General features: G+C 47.1%; 1 protein-coding gene across 1 annotated transcript in view; it reads left to right on the top strand.

Annotated features, from left to right (window-relative positions):
- The window catches only part of SHISA8 (shisa family member 8), an 802,771-nt gene that overhangs the window by 575,952 nt on the left and 209,818 nt on the right, over positions 1-17,001 (top strand). The window contains exon 3 of the mRNA XM_063940337.1: positions 16,611-16,763. Within this exon, the coding sequence (XP_063796407.1) occupies positions 16,611-16,763 (153 nt within the window). The remainder of the gene's footprint in view (positions 1-16,610; positions 16,764-17,001) is intronic.

A 17,001-nucleotide genomic window follows, 5' to 3' on the forward strand; every position in this document is an offset into this window, starting at 1 on the left:
TCACGCATATAAAGAAACGCATCCTTTATTTGCTCTAAAGACAGTAAAACATTGTCCCTATCCAGGGTATCAATATTTTCAATCAGGGACTCTGACCAAGCTACCCCAGCACTGCACATCCAGGCTGTCGCTATAGCTGGTCGTAGTATAACACCTGTATGTGTGTATATACTTTTTTGGATATTTTCCATCCTCCTATCTGCTGGATCTTTAAGTGCGGCCGTCTCAGGAGAGGGTAACGCCACTTGTTTTGATAAGCGTGTGAGCGCCTTGTCCACCCTAGGAGGTGTTTCCCAGCGCGCCCTAACCTCTGGCGGGAAAGGGTATAAAGCCAATAACTTCTTTGAAATTAGCAGTTTTTTATCGGGGGCAACCCACGCTTCATCACACACCTCATTTAATTCATCTGATTCAGGAAAAACTATAGGTAGTTTTTTCACACCCCACATAATACCCTGTTTTGTGGTACCTGTAGTATCAGCAATATGTAACGCCTCCTTCATTGCCAAAATCATATAACGTGTGGCCCTACTGGAAAATACGGTTGATTCGTCACCGTCGCCACTGGAATCAGTGCCTGTGTCTGGGTCCGTGTCGACCGACTGAGGTAACGGGCGTTTTACAGCCCCTGACGGTGTTTGAGGCGCCTGGACAGGTGCTGATTGATTGTCCGGCCGTCTCATGTCGTCAAACGACTGCTTTAGCGTGTTGACACTATCCCGTAATTCCATAAATAAAGCCATCCATTCTGGTGTCGACTCCCTAGGGGGTGACATCCCCATATTTGGCAATTGCTCCGCCTCCACACCAATATCGTCCTCATACATGTCGACACACACGTACCGACACACAGCAGACACACAGGGAATGCTCTTAAAGAAGACAGGACCCCACTAGCCCTTTGGGGAGACAGAGGGAGAGTTTGCCAGCACACACCAAAAGCGCTATATATGACAGGGATAGCCTTATAATAAGTGCTCCCTATATAGCTGCTTTAATATATATAATTTTGCCACAATTTTGCCCCCCCTCTCTTGTTTTACCCTGTTTCTGTAGTGCAGTGCAGGGGAGAGCCTGGGAGCCTTCCTGACCAGCGGAGCTGTGTGAGGAAAATGGCGCTGTGTGCTGAGGAGATAGGCCCCGCCCCTTTTTCGGCGGGCTCGTCTCCCGCTCTTTAACGGATTCTGGCAGGGGTTAAATATCTCCATATAGCCCCCGGAGGCTATATGTGAGGTATTTTATGCCAAAAAATAGGTTTACATTGCTTCCCAGGGCGCCCCCCCCCCAGCGCCCTGCACCCTCAGTGACTGCCGTGTGAAGTGTGCTGAGAGCAATGGCGCACAGCTGCAGTGCTGTGCGCTACCTTAAGAAGACTGAGGAGTCTTCTGCCGCCGATTCTGGACCTTCTTCTCTTTTCAGCATCTGCAAGGGGGCCGGCGGCGAGGCTCCGGTGACCATCCAGGCTGTACCTGTGATAGTCCCTCTGGAGCTAATGTCCAGTAGCCAAAGAAGCCAATCCATCCTGCACGCAGGTGAGTTCACTTCTTCTCCCCTAAGTCCCTCGTTGCAGTGATCCTGTTGCCAGCAGGACTCACTGTAAAATAAAAAACCTAAGCTAAACTTTTCTAAGCAGCTCTTTAGGAGAGCCACCTAGATTGCACCCTTCTCGGACGGGCACAAAAACCTAACTGAGGCTTGGAGGAGGGTCATAGGGGGAGGAGCCAGTACACACCACCTGATCATAAAGCTTTACTTTTTGTGCCCTGTCTCCTGCGGAGCCGCTATTCCCCATGGTCCTTTCAGGAACCCCAGCATCCACTAGGACGATAGAGAAATGGGGATATCTGCCTGCCGCACTGTGTAAAATGGGGACACCTGCCTGCCGCACTGTGTAAAATGGGGACACCTGCCTGCCGCACTCTGTAAAATGGGGACACCTGCCTGCCGCGCTGTGTAAAATGGGGACACTTGCCTGCTGTAATGTGTAAAATGGGGACTCTTTTATTTATTTATTTTTTCCTGTGGTGGGCGTGATGATATCAGACGAGGCCACGCCCACTTTAATACGACCACGCCCATTTGAATCAGGCCACACACCCTTGTCGGGAGCGCGCGCGCAGGCTTTTTCTTTTTATAGCTATATGGGGGGGGGGGCACGCAATTTTTTTTTATAGCAATGGGGGGGGGGGGGGGCGCATTTTGAAATCTCGCACTGGGAGCCAAATTGTCTAGAAACGGCCCTGCATATAGTCACAGTTAAACAATGCAGAGGTTATTACTAACAATAATACTGCACTGGAGCAGCTTATATATAGCTATGTAGTCAATAGATATAACACTGCACAGTAAGAACTGGATGTATATCACAGGGTACTTGTACCAGAGAACCCTGACTAAATGCACTCTTTCTTAACTAACACTGTCTAATTGACATGTAGAATACTTAAGTGTCATGTAAAGTCACAGCGCTGACAACCAGGCGGCTTTACACAGGAGGATTTGCCCAAGCAGTCCCAGGAACAGTGTAGCTGAGAGAAATGGCACCCAAACACTGACAGGGAGTGAGGGAGAGACAGATATGCAGCTCCAGGGCGGGAACATTTGCTGGAAATGGCGCCCCGGGGCTGGGGGAGGTGCTCCAAGTCTAAGCCTTATCCCCTCTGCTGGCAAAACCACCAGGTACTGCGGGCTACACATAAAAAGGTTTTAAGGGAAAACCTGACCTGCACCCATGCCCTAGTGATCTAGTGGGATCGCCTGTACTGCCACAGTGTCCACTGCCAGCGCGCGCGGCCCGCCTCCCACTGACCGCGCAGGATCGTGATAAAGTACGGGTCCCGCGAGCGGGACCCACTCACCACCTCCTGAAGCGCGGCCAGAAGAAATTCGGAGCCTCCTGCTGTAGTTACCCGGCAACCAGGGCTCGGGAGTGTACAGCGCCGTTGGGGAGAGATGGAGCTACAGCAGTGAATGTCACTAGACATGTACACACTGCTACAGCCCTTGAAGTCTTCACTTTTCTTCTCATAAAAAGCTCTTCTTAGGGATGCCCAGAGCAGCCCCTCTGTGTTATGTGCCTGCTATCTGCGGCACCAACTACAAAACTGAGCTCCTGTGCAGGGAGGTGGGGTTGTAGAGGAGGCGGCGCTATGCATTCTGGGAACAGTCAAAGCTTTTGAGCCTGTTGGTGCCTCGGATCAAGATCCTCCTCTACACCCCTATGTCTTTCCTTGTGGAGCCCAGTGTACCCCACAGCAGAAAAGTAAAACACAGTGTACCCCGCAGCAGAAAAGTAAAACACATAAGAAGCACCTATAATTGGGCTACATTTACTTTGTATTACTAATTATATTGCGCAATCTGGCTTTATATATGAATTAACATTTATCCCAACTTTGGAGTAACAGGAACTAGGGCAGGGCGAAGTGTCATATGGAATTGTGGTTATGGCACAATGTGGATTTTACTACATCACAACCATGGGGAATATTCAGACCTGATCGCTCGCTAGCTATTTGTTGCAGCGCTGCAATCAGATAGTCGCCGCCTATAGGGGAGTGTATTTTCGCTTTGCAAGTGTGCGATCGCATGTGCAGCCGAGCGGTACAAAAAACTTTGTGCAGTTTCTGAGTTGCCCAGAACTTACTCAGCCGCTGCGATCACTTCAGCCTGTCCGGGGCCGGAATTGACGTCAGACACCCGCCCTGCAAACGCTTGGACACGCCTGCGTTTTTCCAAACACTCCCAGAAAACGTTCAGTTGCCACGCACAAACGCCTTCTTCCTGTCAATCTCCTTGCGATCGTCTGTGCGAATGGATTCTTTATTAAATCAGCAACGATCCGCTTTGCACCCGTACGACGCGCATACGCATTGCGGTGCATACGCAGTTCGGACCTGATCGCAGCGCTGCGAAAAAACCTAGCCTGCGATCAGGTATGAATGACCCCCTAAATCACAATAGGGGTATGGCTTTTGCAGCTTTAACCACTAGCGACCATGCCCACAAGTGCTTTATCTGACCTGGGAGCACAGGATGCGACCAGTCAGATAGAGAGTGATAGCAGCGGCAGGGAAGAGAAACTCTGTCACTTGCTGCTCTGCTTAGCAGAACAGCGGTGAATAGCCGCTGTGCACATGCACACAGTGTCTACTAACTAGAGACAGAGGGAGAGGGGGCACGCCAGCAGCTCACACCGCAGCACTCCCACGAAGCCACACTCCATTTTCCCGGTGGTGGCACCAGAGCAGGGGTAGGGGGGTAGGCGGGACACAGCGAGTTGGGGCAGACGCTGGGTGATGGGCCCAATATGCTAATATGCAAAATGTTTCTAAATAATAATTAGAACACTGTCAGGATAATTATGGAACCACTGCCTGCTACAATGTCTCACCTGGTGAGTGCACCCCCAGGGCCCCAGCACCCTCAGCTATTCCACTAACTCCAGATGGTGCGAATGCAGCAGTAGAGTCTTCCTCCAATTCTCCCTGAGCTTGGCATTCATGCTGCCTGCTCCGAGTCCTCTCACTCCGCGTCCTGCAGTATCAGATAGAGCAGCAGCACTCCCATCCACACAAACAGTGAACTGGAGCGAGCTACTGCACAGTGCACACAGCTCCTCAGCGACAGCCAGAAGGCTGCAGTGTCGTAAGTTTATTCCCATTGCCCGGAGGCAAATTAGAGTTCGGTGCCCACCACGACCACCCCCTCCCACACAGCTATCTACCCTTTAATAGCTATCCCTTCCTCACACAGACACCCCCTCCACACATACAGCTCTCTCCACTTAGCTCCCCAGAAACACACATATAGCGCACCACCCGCACACAATCCCCCATCACAAAGCTTCTCCCCCTTCCCGCTGCTCCTTATCTACCCACTGCCCGCTCCCTCCGGACTGGTCAGTGGACCTTCTTAGGTGGCAATTTTGGGATGGGCTCACTCACCGATCCCCCTAATTTTCTTGCCACCTAGCTCCTCTCCTCCTTAGATGGCTCCAGCACCATCTTGGCATCCTTTACCCATAATACAGACACACAGACCCTCCCCCCCCCCCCCCCCCCCCACACACACAGCTATCTACCCTATTATAGCTATCCCTTCCTCACCCCCACAAAACACACCCCCACACACACACACACACACACACACACACACTCTCACACACACACACACACACACACACACACACACACACACACACACACAGTGCTCTCACCCATTACAGTCAGCTCCCCTGAAACACACATACAGTGCACCACCCTCACACAATACCCAGAAAGCTGTACTGTCCTCACACAGACCCAACCCCCCCTTACTCAGCTCCCCTCAAACAGCGTACCACCCTCACATAGATCCCGCCCCCCCTCACCTATACTGTAGGTCACCTTTCCTCATTCAGATTCCCTCACACAGGAACAGCTCTCCCCTGTCCCCAATCAGCTCTTTACTCCCACCACACACACACACACACACACACACACACACACACACACACACCAAGCTGTCCTCCCCACAGACACACAAACTCTTTAGTTCACCCACACAGATCGGCTCCCCTACACTGAGATCTCCTCCAGGTGCAGAGTCTTAACGGCCGGCTTTCACTTCCGCCACGGGAGGATCACCTGCTGGGCGTCTGTTTCCAGTGCAGACTGTGCTGCACTGTGTGTCCCAATCACTGCTGCCCACAGTGATCGGGACACATTGTTAGCGAAGACACCACTTCTGAGAGAGACACTCAGTCGCCAGGTGGAGGGGGGGGAGGATGTGGGCTGCCCGATCTCTGTGACCAGCAGTGTATTCAGGACACGCTGGTGGTGGAGCTGCGGCTGCAGGGGGACTGACCGGGTTTCAGGCGGCGATTAAATGTGGAGATGGGAGGCACTGCTGGCAGTGATTGGATGTGGAGACAGGGGACGCTGCTGGCGGTGATTGGCTGAGACAGGGAATGCTGCTGATTGGTTGGCGAGTCAGAGCGCATCCTGCAGGACCCGCTCATATTTCAAAATTGAGTCCCTCACTGCCTATAGCATGTCAAATACACACACACACACATACAGTACACACACACATGTACAACGCCTCAACATACACACACACACACACACACACACACACACACACACACACACTACACACACACCGTACTTACACACCACATGCACATACAGTACACACATATCACCACATATACAGACACACACACACACACACATAGTACACACTACACACATACAGTACACAGACACACACACACTACTGCTGCATATACACACACAGTACACAACACACACCACCACATATACACACACACATAGTACACACTACACACATACAGTGCACAGACACACACTACTGCTGCATATACACACACACACACACAGAGTAAACCAACACACAGCACCACATATACACACACACACACACTACTGCTGCTTATATATTGACACACACCACCACATATATACACACAGTAGAGTACACACATACAGTACACACACACGCACGCACCACTGCAGAATATACACTCAGTACAACACACACACACCACTGCTGCATATACACACACCACCACATATAAACAGTACACGCTACATACACCTTCAGTACCAGGCTTCCTGCAGCAGCTGCAGCTCTTCGTGTAGTATGAGGGCGGAGCTTGTGTGACAGACTCAGTCAGGACCCCGGAGAAGGAGAGACTTGAGGGGAGGGGTGGCCACCACACTGCCTGCACGGCTCTCTGTGATTGATATCAGAGAGTGCCGGACCTGGAGGAGGCGAGGTAGGGGAGAGAGGGCAGCCACTTCCGCTGGTAGTGTGTGACAACTAAAAGTTTTTTTTCTTTTCAATGCTGTCAGTGAGTCTCCTGTGGGCCTATTTTCAATGGGGGGCCTGGAGCTGCAGATCCATCCGCCCATTGTTAATCCGGCCCTGGGGGTGACTAGCGATGAAGGGGAGTGACCAGTGATGTGGAAGTGTAGCTATCTCACTGCTGTCTTCCTCCATGTCACTCTGATTGTCTGCTTCTCCACATCTCCCTGATTGCCACCTCAAAAGCTTTTTCATTGCCCCATCACGCCTCACTGCATACCCTGCAGCTCAATTCCCACTACAGCTCACTCTGCCCCATCACACCTCACTGCTCAAACTTCAGCTCACTCCCACCCACAGCTCACACTGCACCATCACCTCACTGCTCACACCACTACACCTCACACTGCTCCCCTCATGCCTCATACTGCTCCACTCACACCTCATACTGCTCCTCCATACTGCTCTTAAAGCTCCCCCATACCATTGCATTCTCCCAGTACCCCAATTCATTTCAACCACTAGCACCTAATATCCACCCCCCACCACAGAGTTACACTAATTATACCCCAACATTCACACAGAGACTCATATGTAAGTATCACACACACACACACACACACACACACACACACACACACACACACACACACGTGCTCAGCCCAGTATAGACCTGCCCTAATAATTATACTTCACTCTTCCTCCCTTTCCTCTCAGTATCATACATTTCTTATTTCTGCTGCAACAGTGGCACAAAATGTTCTAATTGGAGCAGCCTTGGAGACAGATTCCTCTCCCTCTGGCCAGCCCATCCCTGGACTGACTGATGTGGGCCTATTTTCATGGTGAGCCTGGAGCTGCAGCTTCGTTGATAAATCTGGCCCTGTTGATGCCCCCTATCTTTTTTGAGATTTTATATTTCTCTAACGTCCTAGTGGATGCTGGGAACTCCGTAAGGACCATGGGGAATAGCGGGCTCCGAAGGAGGCTGGGCACTCTAGAAAGATCTTAGACTACCTGGTGTGCACTGGCTCCTCCCACTATGACCCTCCTCCAAGCCTCAGTTAGATTTCGTGCCCGGCCGAGGTTGGATGCACACTAGGGGCTCTCCTGAGCTCTTAGAAAGTTATAGTCTTAGAATTTGTTATTTTCAGTGAGACCTGCTGGCAACAGGCTCACTGCAGCGAGGGACTAAGGGGAGAAGAAGCGAACTCGCCTGCTTGCAGCCGGATTGGGCTTCTTAGGCTACTGGACACCATTAGCTCCAGAGGGATCGACCGCAGGCCCAGCCTTGATGTTCGGTCCCGGAGCCGCGCCGCCGTCCCCCTTACAGAGCCAGAAGCAAGAAGATGGTCCGGAAAATCAGCGGCATGAAGACTCAGTCTTCACCAAGGTAGCGCACAGCACTGCAGCTGTGCGCCATTGCTCCTCTCACACACTTCATACTTCGGTCACTGAGGGTGCAGGGCGCTGGGGGGGGGGGCGCCCTGAGGCAGCAATAAAAACACCTTGGCTGGCAAAAATACCTCAATATATAGCCCCAGGGGCTATATATGAGGTAAATACCCCTGCCAGAAGTCCATAAAAAACGGGAGAATAGGCCGCGAAAAAGGGGCGGAGCCTATCTCCTCAGCACACTGGCGCCATTTTCCCTCACAGCTCCGTTGGAGGGAAGCTCCCTGGCTCTCCCCTGCAGTCTACAAGAGTTAAAAAAAAGAGGGGGGGGGGCACTAAATTTAGGCGCAGTATACATTATATATATATATAAAGCTATAGGGGACATAACTCAGTTAGTCCCTGCAGTATATAGCGCTCTGGTGTGTGCTGGCATACTCTCACTCTGTCCCCCCAAAGGGCTTTTGTGGGTCCTGTCCTCGTTTAGAGCATTCCCTGTGTGTCTGCGGTGTGTCGGTACGGCTGTGTCGACATGTTGAATGAGGAGGCTTATATGGTGACGGAACAGAGGCCGATATATGTGATGTCGCCCCCTGTGGGGCCGACACCAGAGTGGATGGATAGGTAAAAGGTATTAACCGACAGTGTCAACTCCTTACATAAAAGGGTGGATGACGTAACAGCTGTGGGACAGCCGGCTTCTCAGCCCGCGCCTGCCCAGGCGTCTCAAAGGCCATCAGGGGCTCAAACACGCCCGCTCTCTCAGATGGCAGACACAGATGTCGACATGGAGTTTGACTCCAGTGTCGACAAGGTTGAGACATATACAAAATCCACTAGGAACAGCCGTGACTTGGTCCCGGCAATAAAAAATGTGTTATATATTTTTGACATTAACCCAAGCACCTCTGAAAATGGGTTTTTAGGTTTGGGGAGAAAAAACAGGTAGTGTTTTGTTCCCCCATCAGATGAATAAATGAAGTGTGTGAAAAGCGTGGGTTCCCCCGTTAAGAAACTGGTAATTTATAAAAAGTTACTGATGGCGTACCCTTTCCCGCCAGGAGAATAAGTTACGCTGGGAGGTATCCCCTAGGGTGGATAAGGCGCTCACACGGTTGTCAAAAAAAGGGTGGCACTGCCGTTTTAGGAACGGCCACTTTGAAGGTACCTGTTGATAAAAAGCAGGAGGCTATCCTGAAGTCTGTATTTACACACTCAGGTACTAGACTGAAAACTGCAGATCGTGCTGCTGCAGCGTGGTCGGTGACCCTGTTAAGCATACTAGTTTGCTAATATGAGAACATATTAAAGACGTCGTCTTATATATGAGGGATGCACAGAGGGATATTTTGCCGGCTGGCATCCAAAATGAATGTAATGTCCATTCTGTCAGGAGGGTATTAGAGACCTGTCACTGGACAGGTGATGCTGACTTAAAAAGCGCATACAGATTCTGCCTTATAAGGGTGAGGAATTATTTGGGGGTGGTCTCTGGGACCTCGTATCCACAGCAATGTGCTGGGAAGAAATATTTTTACCTCAGGTTTCCTCACAGAAAAAGGTACAGTCCTGTCGGCTTCAGAAAAGCAAGCGGGTCAAATGGCGCTTCCTTTCTGTACAGAGACAAGGGAAGAGGGAAAAAGCTGCACCAGCAGCCTGTTCCCAGAATCAAAATTCTTCCCCCGCTTCCTGTGAGTCCACACCATGACGCGGGTGCTCCACAGGTGTAGCCAGGTATGGTGGGGGGCCGTCTCAAAAAATTTCAGCAATTAGTGGCTCGCTCACAGGTGATCCCTGTTTCTTTCAAGTAGTATTTCAGGGGTATAAGCTGGAATTAGAGATGTCTCCCCCCAGCCGTTTCCTTAAATATGCCTTGCTGACAACTCCCTCAGGCAGGGAGGCTGTGCTAGAGGCAATTAATAGGCGGTATTCCCAGCAGGTAATACTCAAGGTGCCCCTACTTCAACAAGGACGGGGTTACTATTCCACACGGTTTGGGGTACCGAAACCGCATAGTTCGGTGTGACCCTTCTTATATTTAAAATCCTTGAACACATACATAAAAAAATTCAAGTTCAAGATGGAATCGCTCAGGGCGGTTATTGCAAGCCTGGACGAGGGGGATTACATGGTATCCCGGGGCATCAAGGATGCTTACCTGCATGTCCCCATTTACTATCCTCGCCAGGAGTACCTCAGATTTGTGGTACAGGATTACCATTACCAAATCCAGACACTGCCGTTTAGACTGTACATGACACCGAGGGTGTTTTATCAAGGTAATGGCCGAAATGATGATACTCCTTCGAAAAAAGGGAGTTTTAATTATCCCGCACTTGGACAATCTCTTTATAAGGGCGAGGTCCAAGGAGCAGTTGGTAGTAGGGGTAGCACTATTTTGGAAAGTGCTACAACAGCACGGTTGGATTCTAAACAGTCCAAAGTCACAGCTGGTTCCTATGACACGTCTACTGTTCCTGGGGATGGTTCTGGACATAAACCAGAAATAGTTTTCTCCGGGAGGAGAAAGCCAAGGAGTTGTCATCTCGAGTCAGAGACCTCCTGAAGCCATAACAGGTAGCGGTGCATCATGGCACGCGAGTCCTGGGAAAAATGGTAGCTTCCTACGAAGCAATCTCATTAGGCAGGTTCCATACAAGAACTTTTCAGAGGGACCTGTTGGACAAGTTGTCCGGACCGCATCTTCCGATGCATAGGCTGATAACCCTGTCTCCAAGGACCAGGGTATCTCTACTGTGGTGGCTGCAGAGTGCCTATCTTCAAGAGGGCCGCAGGTTCGGCATACAGGACTAGGTCCTAGTGACCATGAATGCCAGCCTTTGAGGCTGGGGGGGCAGTCACACAGGGAAGAAACTTCCAGGGACTTTGGTCAAGTCAGGTGGATTTCCCTACACATAAACATTCTGGACCTGAGGGCCATTTACAATGCCCTGAGGCCGGCAAGGCCTCTGCTTCAAAACCAGCCGGTACTGATCCAATCAGACAACATCACGGCAGTCGCCCATGTAAACCTACAGGGCGGCACAAGAAGCAGGATGGCGATGGCAGAAGCCACAGGGATTCTCCGATAGGCGGAAAATCATGTGTTAGCACTGTCAGCAGTGTTCATTCCCGGAGTGGACAACTGGGAAGCAGATCTTCTCAACAGACACGACCTCCACCCGGGAGAGTGGGGACTTCCTCCAGAAGTCTTCCAAAGGATTGTACACCATTGGGAAAGGCCACAGGTGGACATGATGGCGTCCCGCCTCAACAAAAGCTATAAAAGATATTGCGCCAGGTCAAGGGACCCTCAGGCGATAGCTGTGGACGCTCTGGTAACACCGTGGGTGTACCAGTCGGTTTATGTGTTCTCCCCTCTGCCTCTCATACCAAAGGTACTGAGAATAATAAGAAGGCGAGGAGTAAGAACGATACTCGTGGTTCCGGGCTGGCCAAGAAGAGATTGGTACCCAGAACTTCAAGAAATTATATCAAAGGACCCATGGCCTCTGCCACTCAGACAGGACCTGCGGCAGCAGGGGCCCTGTCTGTTCCAAGACTTACCGCGGCTGCGTTGGACGGCATAGCGGTTGAACGCCGGATCCTGAAGGAAAAGGGCATTCCGGAGGAAGTCATTCCTACGCTTACTAAAGCCAGGAAAGAGGTTACAGCAAATCATTATCACCGCATATGGCGGAAATATGTTGCATGGTGTGAGGCCGAAAGGGCCCCAACAGAGGAATTTCAACTAGGTCGATTTCTGCATTTCCTGCAAGCAGGAGTGACTATGGGCCTTAAATTAGGTTCCATTAAGGTACAGATCTCGGCTCTGTCGATTTTCTTTCAAAAAGAACTAGCTTCAGTACATGAAGTTCAGACATGTATAAAAGGAGTGCTGCATATTCAGCCCCCGTTTGTGCTTCCTGTGGCACCTTGGGACCACTAAAGACCGTGGATCTGTAATATCTCACTTGGAAAGTGGTCATGTTATTGGCCTTGGTTTCGGCCAGGCGAGTATCAGAATTGGCGGCTTTATCATGTAAAAGCCCTTATCTGATTTTCCATATGGATAGGGCAGAATTGAGGACTCGTCCCCAGTTTCTCCCTAAGGTGGTGTCAGCGTTTCACCTGAACCAGCCTATTGTGGTGCCTGCGGCTACTAGGGACTTGGAGGACTCCAAGTTGTTAGACGTGGTCAGGGGCCTGAAAATATATGTTTCCAGAACGGCTGGAGTCAGAAAATCTGACTCGCTGTTTATCATATATGCACCCAACAAGCTGGGTGCTCCTGCTTCTGCGCAGACTATTGCTCGTTGGATTTGTAGTACAATTCAGCTTGCACATTCTGTGGCAGGCCTGCCACAGCCAAAATCTGGCAATGCCCATTCCACAAGGAAGGTGGGCTCATCTTGGGTCTCGGCTTCACAACTTGCCGAGCTGCTACTTGGTCAGGGGCAAACACGTTTGCAAAATCTATAAATTTGATACCCTGGCTAAGGAGGACCTGGAGTTCTCTCATTCGGTGTTGCAGAGTCATCCGCACTCTCCCGCCCGTTTGGGAGCTTTGGTATAATCCCCATGGTCCTTACGGAGTTCCCAGCATCCACTAGGACGTTAGAGAAAATAAGAATTTACTCACCGGTAATTCTATTTCTCGTAGTCCGTAGTGGATGCTGGGCGCCCATCCCAAGTGCGGTTTATCTGCAATACTTGTACATAGTTATTGTTAACTAAATCGGGTTGTTGTTGAGCCATCTGTTGAGAGGCTCTATTGTTTCATACTGTTAACTGTGTTTCATATCACGAGTTGTACGGTGGGATTGGTGTGGCTGGTATGAGTCTTACCCGGGATTCAAAATCCTTCCTTATTGTGTACGCTCGTCCGGGCACAGTACCTAACTGAGGCTTGGAGGAGGGTCATAGTGGGAGGAGCCAGTGCACACCAGGTAGTCTAAGATCTTTCTAGAGTGCCCAGCCTCCTTCGGAGCCCGCTATTCCCCATGGTCCTTACGGAGTTCCCAGCATCCACTACGGACTACGAGAAATAGAATTACCGGTGAGTAAATTCTTATTATATATATATATATATATATCATGTAGATTTCGGCCGCACACAGGTATTGAAGAGTCAAGAAAGCAGTTTCTTATCAACATTTCGATGTTTGATTCATCGTCATCAGTATCCTGATGTATCCTAAACATTGATAAGAAACTGCTTTCTTAACTCTTCATTACCTGTGTGCGCCCAAAATCTACATGATATTATTGGATCCCCTGCCAGGGAGACCTACGATGAGCACTGGGGAAGTATACTGCTTTACTTGGAGTGCTACCCAATTTGCTTTTGTATAAATATATATATATATATATATATATATATAAATATATATATAGACAGCTCAAAAAAAATAAAGGGAACACTAAAATAACACATCCTAGATCTGAATGAATGAAGTATTCTTATTAAATACTTTGTTCTTTACATAGTTGAATGTGCTGACAACAAAAGCACACAAAAATTATCAATGGAAATCAATAAAAACTTCCCTTTTGACTGTACACTCTCCCGATTTTTCAGTGGCAGACACTCGCCGGATCCTACATTCCAGATAGGTGTATTTTTGTAGCAATAACAAAGGCAAAAGGGTGCCTCCTTGTGCAATACAATAGTGATTATTTTTACTTGTGATAAATATATATATACAGTACATCTCATGTACCATATAGTAACTGTACCTTGTGTTTCAGCTTGACTGAATTCCCAGAAGACTTCACATCATATGTGCATGTGAAACATAAGAAAATTAAAAATATTGTGTAGTAATTTTATAAAAAATCTATTTAATAAAACATTAAGTGTTCAATGAGTATGTGCAAACAAAGCTTATCTGAGCCAGGAGGACATCAGGATTACAGGGCCCCAAACAACAGGAGCAGCCTCTACACATTTTGTCCCTTTCCAACAGCTAGGACTTCATCAGGAGGATGAGACAGCTTGCTACTGAGCTCCTATTTATACCACTTTCAATTACATAATTTACTCATGCAAATTAGAGACAGATACTTCCTGTTTCCGAATGTAGAGAGAACACACTTTCTCAGTATGCCACCACCAATATGGCTACTAGATCTAAAAAAACTTACTTAGAAATATTTTTGTTATTAATAAATAACTATAGCTCATAGTGCAAATAGCAATTTATTCAAATATATGCATATTTATTTAGAATCTATACTATAAAAAACTGGTAGCTTAAAGAAAAAAGCATTAGTAATTTATGCCCACACCAAGATTGCTACCGTAAATGGAAACGGGAAGTTCTGAGCTCCATTGATAGATATAACATAGCTCAAAAAATTATCCAAACATAAATAGATTATACACGGAATACAACATATTAATAATACTTCTATAGTATCCAAACATAATTATATATATTTCCATATTTATACCCTTTAAATACACATGCAACACTAAAAATGGCCGCAATCTCGAATAATATGGCCACCGAATTATACATACAGAATGCACATTACTAAAATTTATATAACATCACAAAAAACAGGCATCTCTTTAATAAAGAACACCTATTTAACATTTAATTTCAGGGATGCAAATAAAATTCACAATAAAACAGTAGACCCAACAGCGGAAATAACGTAGCGATCATGTGATTATTCTGTTTACATCGTTACTCATACAAGAAAAGGGGAACCAGCAGCGAAAATATTGCCTCTGGTTTCTGGACATAGTGGTCATGTGATCATTATGTTTACATTGTGATCATACAGAAAAACATAGAAATATTAGAAATATAATCAAAAAAGAATGTTGTATCAGGGTCCAGCATAATTTTTGTTCTTCTTCCTAGTTGTTCTAATGCTGTTAAATTGTGCATCGTTTTGTGCATTGAGTCCATAAGCGCCATCTTTATTATGGTATATTGGTATTACTCAAAGATAATTAAACAATAAAGATAAATGAATAACACATAAAATAATAACACATAAAGACAACATTTTATAAAAATGGAGCATTTTTATATGTATAATTAAGTCCATTAGGGGCCACAGTATTTAATTGGAATATCCAAAACATCTCTCTTTTACAGAGGAGATTGGGCAAATCTCCACGTTCCCCTAAACTAACCTGTGTGATTCCCTTAAAAGTTAATGACTGAGGAGCAGATCTGGTGAGCCTTGGTCACGGAGTCGGGAGACTGGTTTACCCATCTCTGCAGGTTGTGGCCTGTTCACCAGCACCAAGCAAACACATTGGTCCATCGGTCTGTCACTCAACGCGTTTCGTCCGTTGCTTACTGCAGGACTTCCTCAGGAGTGTATAAAAAACAGCGCTATCTGGTGCGGATTCGGACCTGGAGGACTGAGTGGAGAGGTGAGGATGCAGGGCCCTGCATCCTCACCTCTCCACTCAGTCCTCCAGGTCCTGAGGAAGTCCTGCAGTAAGCAACGGACGAAACGCGTTGAGTGACAGACCGATGGACTGACATATTTGATATCAGATAAGCTGTTATTATTCTTTTATATGGTACGGGCAACTACTTACTTTATGTGTTATACCAAATAAATGTGTGTGTTTTTTAAACTTTACTACACTATGGTCGTTTTTGCTTCTCATTTTTTTGCATTTGGGCGATTATGAGAATTGAGCCTTTGGACATCTGAGTGACCACTGTACCCAGAAAATTAATTATCAGAATCGGGAAAAAGTATTGGATCTATACACGCTGCTTTAAGACAACTGATTACGGTACACCTCCCACTTATAGGGTGTTATTCTTATTGGTGGAGGTTGATCATACTATCAGTATTGCACTAGGAGGCGCCTTTTTTCACTTAGTTTTTGTAGATTTTAAGAAGACCTGACTGAACAGCGGGCCATTTGGAAAAATAGGCAGCCACCCTGGGAATTAAAGGGAAAGTGCTCTGAATTAAACCTATACGCTATTAACCCAGCCAACTGTCTGGAGGAAGGTTTTCTACGCGCCGAATATCACCCCTTGGAGATTATATTTTATATATATATATATATATATATATATATATATATAATGTGTGTGTATACGTGTGTATTTTTTTAAAAGCCATAGTCAATTTTACGTAGACTCAAGCTTAATTGTAGCAGATTAAAGAATTTGGTCTATTGTAATAGTATTTTCAAAACTACCTACATGTATGTTTTTCTGAAATAGTCAAAGGACAATTTATAGTAACACTTGTCACCCTTGAAATACAATCCCCCATATAAAACTAGTTGGTGATTCTAGTCCAAATAAAACACACGTGGAGTGACTTTTAAACTACAGAGATGGGGAAGAGGACAGGCGTGTACTTTTTATACAGTATTTTAACTTTTTATGTATCTTGAATTTCAACAGATCACACAAATTTCAATAACATGGGGCTGACCTCCCCTTTGGCTCCTCAAATTGGTATGTCACAAAGTCATACAAAACGAACACAGTTGTCCCCAGGAATTCCCTTACAAGACCAAGAGATCTCCTCAAAATATGCTTCAAAAAAAGTCACTGGTAAGTCTGTATTAACATATATTTAATGTATATATTAATATATATTTATTTGATAGAATGATATCAAGAGATGATTGTTAATTCACTTATATAAAAAATATCTGTTATTTTTACATTTTATTTTTATTTTATATAATATATTTATATCACAACAGAGGTTCTGTAGCACCATACATAAATTGGATATGATTTTTTTTTTTAACTCAGAACACCCCTGAACTTAGTGGATCAGAGTATT

This window comes from Pseudophryne corroboree, chromosome 9 (assembly GCF_028390025.1).
Source record: "Pseudophryne corroboree isolate aPseCor3 chromosome 9, aPseCor3.hap2, whole genome shotgun sequence".
NCBI lineage: Eukaryota > Metazoa > Chordata > Amphibia > Anura > Myobatrachidae > Pseudophryne > Pseudophryne corroboree.